Genomic DNA, 6,000 nt, shown 5'->3' on the forward strand with positions numbered 1-6,000 from the left:
AGGGGGGGGGGCAGAAATAGAAAGATGGGACAGTGCAGGGTCAGCTCAAGATTTCCGGTACCACCTGCCGCTCTTTCTAGCAGTCACCAGCACTCCTCCTCCACCCCCTGCCTGCCTCTGGTGCTCCCTCCTCTTCCCACTTTGTGCATTTGGGAAAAAGGGGGAGGGGTGGAAAAGAAATGGAAGAGCAAAGGGGAGGACACTCTAGCCCACTGATTTTCAACTAGTGCACCACCGAACATTGGTGTGCCATGAATGGTCCAATAGGTGTGCCATGGGAGTTTGGGGGAGGGTCATTTATTAGTAGGGCCATTGGGGGATGGGAGCCCCCCACCAACAGTGTGCTTCTCAACTGTAGAAACAGACAATTGATGGTGCGCCGTAACCATTTTAGCGCCTTGTGCCGCGAGATGGAAAAGGTTGGAAATGGCCGCTCTAGCCCTCCACTCTCTTCTCCTCCACACTTCTGCTTCTGCTCCTTTCCCCCATCTTTTTTTCAAATCCAGGGAGTGGTAGGAGGAGGGGGAAGCACCACAGAAAGGGATGGGCTGGAGACCAATCCTGGAATAGTGTGACTCTGAATTGATGCTCAGGCCAGGATTTTTTTTTCAGAGCCAGAGCAGAGCTCACAGTCCTGAGCTCACAAAATCTAGAATTTTGGGTTTACCCATCACATAAGACATGCACACACAGACACACACACCCCCCCCCCCCCCCGACGCCACCCCCCCCCAAGCAATAGGTTGCTGAGAACAAAAAGAGTAAGAGGAACGCTTGAAGTTCATTTTCAAGTGGACTCTTTCTTGTACTCAGCAACCTATTGCTTGGGTGGTGGGGGCGTCGGGGGTGATGGTGGGGTGTGTCTGTGTGTGCATGTCTTATGTGATGGGGTAAACCCAGAATTCTAGCTACCACCCCTTCCTTTAACTCAAGCTTCTTGCAGGAATGCCATTTCTCCAGGGTTATGCTGCTGTTGGCGTTCACAGCCAACGCTTCTCTACGGAAGCTCAGAAGCAACAGGGGCCTGATGGTTGCTGTGGAAACCATGTGGGTTTAGGCCTAGTCAGGTGGGGGATGCTTCTTCCCCTTAGGTTTGGGGTTTAGGACTAGTTTTCACACTGCCTTGTGAAACGAATTCCACAGGAGTAGGGAGAGGAGGAAAAGGAGGTCAGGATGGTGTAGTGGTTCAGAAGTTGGACTTAAATCTAGAAGATCCAGGTTCAAATCCTCACCCAGCCATGAAGCTTCCTGGGTGACCTGGGGCCAGTCACTCTCTCTCAGCCTCACAGGGTTGTTGTGAAGACAAAAGGAGAGGAGAAACCATGTACACCACCCTGAGCTCCTTGGAGGAATGGTGGAATTAAAATGTGCAAAATAAATAACACTTCACCCCCCCCCCCACCCTCCTCCAGCAGGCTCAGGATGCCTGCCTGCTCTTCCTTTTTGGGAAGTACAATTTCTCATGCTTCCAAAAGTGTGCCATGGCTCAGACATGCGCTGAGAATGTTTTCTCAGTACATGTGCACTTGTTTTCTCATTCATCTGGGAAGGATGGGTTGTGAGCTGAAAGGCACATGCATTCTTTTCAAGACAGAAGGAGAAGAGTATGAGCCCAGACAGAGGAGAGGCACCTCAGCTTAAATGTGAGTTACGCACCTGTGTGAGCGTGCACAAGTGTGCAAGAGAAATGTGGCCAAGGGGGAGTGGGTACTGCTATTGTGAATGATAATAACAACAACAGGTGAGAACTCCTATAGTAGTTCAGAAGGTGCAAAGCATTCTTACGATAACCCCATAAGGCAGGCAAGAACAATCCCCCCTCCCTGCTCATGCACTTTTACAGACCATGGTCTGAGGTTAAGCAGCAGTGGTTTAGTCCAAGACCACTACCGAGTTGCTGTTATCAATGTAACAACATGGTTGTATTGACACAATATGAAAGTTCTCAATGCCCACGTTCATATCCTACCCTTTCTCCAAGGAGCCCATGTAATGCTGTCTGTTTTACAACAACCATGTGCAGTAGGGTATAGGTTGGGAAACTGACTGGCTCAAGATCACCCTGTGAGCCCCATGGAGATCTGGAGATCTGACCCCAAGTCTCTCTGGTTGTCACCCAGTACTCTATGCTGGTACTCTCTTGTTCAAAGCAAGTGAAGGCAAAGTTTCAAATGGAAGACCTCCTGGTCCACAACTAGGATACTGGGCAAACTTCTGAGAAAAAAAAAAGAAAACAAAAAAGTCGAAAGGGTCTTTGGTATGTGAGAAGGCATATTTGTGCATGACAGAAGCAAGCGCACACACAACGGCAAAGACTCTACAACTTAGCAGACTCTGCCTGGGCCTAGATCAAGAACAGCTTTGTCTTTGTTAGGGATTTTGGATTTCCTAGTAGGAAGATCCCTTGCTCAAATAAGCAGCAACCACCACCCCCCCTTGGCCCACTGGTTCTCCCCAGAGCCAGCCCAAGCCATTCTGGCGCATGGACCACTTCAGTTACCAAAAATCTCACACTAAGTCACATGGGCAGCTACCACCTCACAGGAAATGCTTTGGTCTATACCTCGCTGGAGTGGCGTGGCACTTGTGCAGTTACGATTTGTGTCAGAGGGCTTCCACAGAGGTGTATTTGGTTGGATCTTGTCCCCTGGCTCAGAGCTGGCTCACCCCCTCCCCACCCTGCCACTGTCAAGGGCACTCCAGAACCGGCCACCTCCTGGTTGGCTTGGGCCCCTTCCAAGAGGCGTAGGCAGGGGAAGTGCAGGCGAGCAAAACCCAGCCCTCTCCTCCCCCTCCCCAGCAGACACTTACCAGGTCCTTGGGCAACTGGGCCACCACGGCGAAGGTGGAGAGTTGGCTGCACTGGCACTTGGTGTGAGCGGAGAGAGTTTCCACGGTCTGGCAGCTTTCGGTGTCCCAGTTCCCAGAGCCAACCTCTCTGATTGATGGAATGCGAGGGAGAAAAAAAAAAAGGGAGCCGGGGAGAGATTGGAAATGATGAAACACTCAGGCAGCCCACATCCCCGGAGCTGCCAGCTTTAACTCTTTGTTGGGTCCCGCCCAGCTGACGGATTGCAGCACGGGGCCAGGTGGAAGGTCTGGGTGTGCATGCGGCAGGCGCCAGGGTTCTGTCTGAGCCGCTTGTTTTATCTCCTGACCCAGTTGCTGGGGTGAAAAGTCTCCCCTCCCTCCCTCCCTGACTATCCTCAGGCAGAGAGCTCAGCCCAGCCCAGCCCAGCCCAGCCTTCCTCCCCCTTGTCTGCTCCTGGCATTGCCGATGTTGCTACGGGCTTGTTGTCTCCCTGGTGGGGAAGACTGGGGGATTGCTCTTGCCATCAGCAGCTTGATTCGTTGTGAAGGCTGATGCTGAGAGGGATTTGGGAGAGGCTGAGGAGGGCCTGCAGCCTGGACAAAGGGAGGGCCAAACGGGGTGCTCTTCAGGGTTCAGTGCTAGCCAGACTTCTGGCTGGCTCATCAAATAGCCAGGGGTTGGTCATAGGGGCTCCATCCTGGTTGTATTTTACTCCAGTTGGCATGGCAGTCAAAGGTCCTGTCATCCAACTGAGAGGACCACAGGCGGCTCTGAGGCCTACATACACACAGTTTCAAGGAGCTTGTCAGGATAGGTCCCAGGCTCAAACTCGGGGAACCCGGCTTCATGCTTTGGCATTCCTTCCAAGATCCACCATGGAAGCGAGCGAGAACTAAAGGGTGTTGTTTTTTAAGGTTTCTGTGTGCATGCATGCTTGAGGTCATGTGACCCCTCCCCCATGGGTTTAGCTGGAGATCTCTCTAGCAGCAAATGTGGGGGAAACTGGAGATGCACTGACCTAGTAAAGGAGATCTATGTACATGGGTATCTTCCAAGTGCATAGCGAATGCTGTTCCCCCCCCATCTGAATACATACCCCCTTCTCACTACAATGTCCAGCCCGGGTCTCACAATTTCAAGGGGGTGATTTCAAGCCAATTAGACCCAGGGGCAGAAAAGAGAACCGTGCAGCAGCAATGCTCTGCTTGCCATGTTCTCCTTACGCTCCTCACAAAGCTTCCATGCCAGGGCATCAGCTAAAGAGAGAGGTGCCAGCCGCGGGCACTCCACTCGCTACCCCAGTGCAGGGCCCCTCCAGATTCAGGGCCCTATTTGGTCAAATTGCCCAGTGGCTGGCCCTGGTCTCATGGAACTGGATGGCTGCATCTTCTGCCCCAAATTGTTGCCCGTGACTATAAAATCTGAATCAGAACCAGAATGTTTCAGAAAGGTGAGAAACAGAGGGTGTTAGAAGACCAACACCTACTTTATGTTAACATTAAACAGGGCGAACCCAAGACCTTTCAACCCCTGATGTAGCACCCCAAATCATGCCCATTACCTTCGCCACCCTTCCGCCCCCTGGATTTGAAAAGAGATGAATGGAGCAGAAGAGGAAGTAGGAGAGGAGAGTAGTGGGCTAGAGTGACTGAAACACTTCTACTCCATTTCCCTCTTCCATTTCAAATCCAGGGGGCAGAAGAGTGTGCGAGTGATAGAGGCAGATGGGTGGATGGAAGCAAGCACTGCCTCTCCAATTTGCCACCTGTTGCAACAGCCTCACAGCCCAATCCTATGCATGTCTACTCAGAAGTAGGTCCCATTGGAGTCAATGGGGCTTACTCAGAAAACTGTGGATAGGATTGGGCTGTCGGTCTGCCTCATAAATGGGCCAGCCCTGTATATAGAAATCTTTGCGCACCATGTTTGTAGTGTACTTCCAGCAGTGGTCCACCTGCCCTCTTTTTGCCAAGCAGCTGCAGCTCATTCTGAACACATCAGCCCACACAGAGGTGCGTGGGAACCCATGGGTGTATGCGTGACACGGGGGTGCCTGTTTGGCAGAAACCACAGGCAGCCACATGAAGAAATACACATATTTCTGCTCTGTACAGAATGGGGCTTGTCTGCAAACCAGTCTTGTGGAAAAGACTGATGCAATCTGACTTCAGCTCAGCTTCCTAGAGATGGACAGACAAGATTCTGACTGTCACCAGGCCAAATTCTGGGGGCAGATTTAGGCCATGTCCGAAGTATAAGCTGATAAGCAAGGAGTAGCTTTGGAGGAAGGATGCAAGGAGGAATCCATCTTCGGGTTGCTCGGAGCAGCCTGACCTGCATGGCTGAGGGGCTTGGGGGTCTACCCTAAGTTTGTCAGCACAGAGTTCTCTGCCTTGTGAAAGAAACTCAGGAACCAAAACCACAAATGAGATCTTGGTTCCATCCACTTGTCAAGCAGTTCACTGGTGTGCAGTCCATAAGAAGAGCCCTGTCAGAACAGGCCAAAGATCCAGCATTCCAGTTTCCAGATAGCCCATCAGCTGCCTCTGGGAGTGACGCATTCTGGGGCCTAATTGAGCCAGGGGTGGAGCAGTGCAGAGATGCACCAATGTGACCCCCGTTCAATCCTGCACACTACATACCCCTCCTGGAAGGGCTCCATTTGGAGCCAAACAGAACCTTAGGAGGGTGGGTGGGCCCACCTGCAGGCAGTGAGCACCCCCTACAGAAAAGCAGGGAACCACGATGGGGTGTGCGCTGCTGTTACTGCTCACCACCCTATAAGTCCACACCCGGTCGTCGTCCCCTTCAGTGGCACCCAGGGTGACTGCCCTAGCTTGCCACACCTTAGATATGCCTCTGCTCTAGGAAGTCCACAAGCAGGAGAGAAGAGCAAACTCCTGCAAGCGCTCCCCTTCAACAGGCCTTGACACCGATTTGCATCCCGTCCTTTCTCGTTTTAAATTCCTTTGGTATCATAAACTTCCCTCCACAGAACCACCTCCAACACCACAGAAACATTGGTGTCTGTGTCACGGTAACCATATACCTTCCAAAATGAAGATAATCTCCATTGGGAGGAGGGGAGTGACGAGTAAACAAGCCTGATGTCTTCGTCTGAAGTAGGAAACCAACAGGGCAAGGAAAGAGCACAGTTCGATGGTAGAGCACCTGCCTATCTCAGTGAT

The 6,000-nt window shown here is 52.0% G+C and overlaps 1 protein-coding gene across 8 annotated transcripts in view; it reads right to left on the bottom strand.

Annotated features, from left to right (window-relative positions):
* The window catches only part of ADGRB2 (adhesion G protein-coupled receptor B2), a 184,609-nt gene that overhangs the window by 34,239 nt on the left and 144,370 nt on the right, over positions 1-6,000 (bottom strand). For all 8 annotated transcript variants that reach the window (XM_066638040.1, XM_066638041.1, XM_066638039.1 and 5 more), the window contains one exon: positions 2,812-2,938. In XM_066638040.1, coding sequence (XP_066494137.1) covers positions 2,812-2,938 — 127 coding nt within the window. The remainder of the gene's footprint in view (positions 1-2,811; positions 2,939-6,000) is intronic.

This window comes from Tiliqua scincoides, chromosome 10 (genome assembly GCF_035046505.1).
Source record: "Tiliqua scincoides isolate rTilSci1 chromosome 10, rTilSci1.hap2, whole genome shotgun sequence".
NCBI classification, from domain to species: domain Eukaryota; kingdom Metazoa; phylum Chordata; class Lepidosauria; order Squamata; family Scincidae; genus Tiliqua; species Tiliqua scincoides.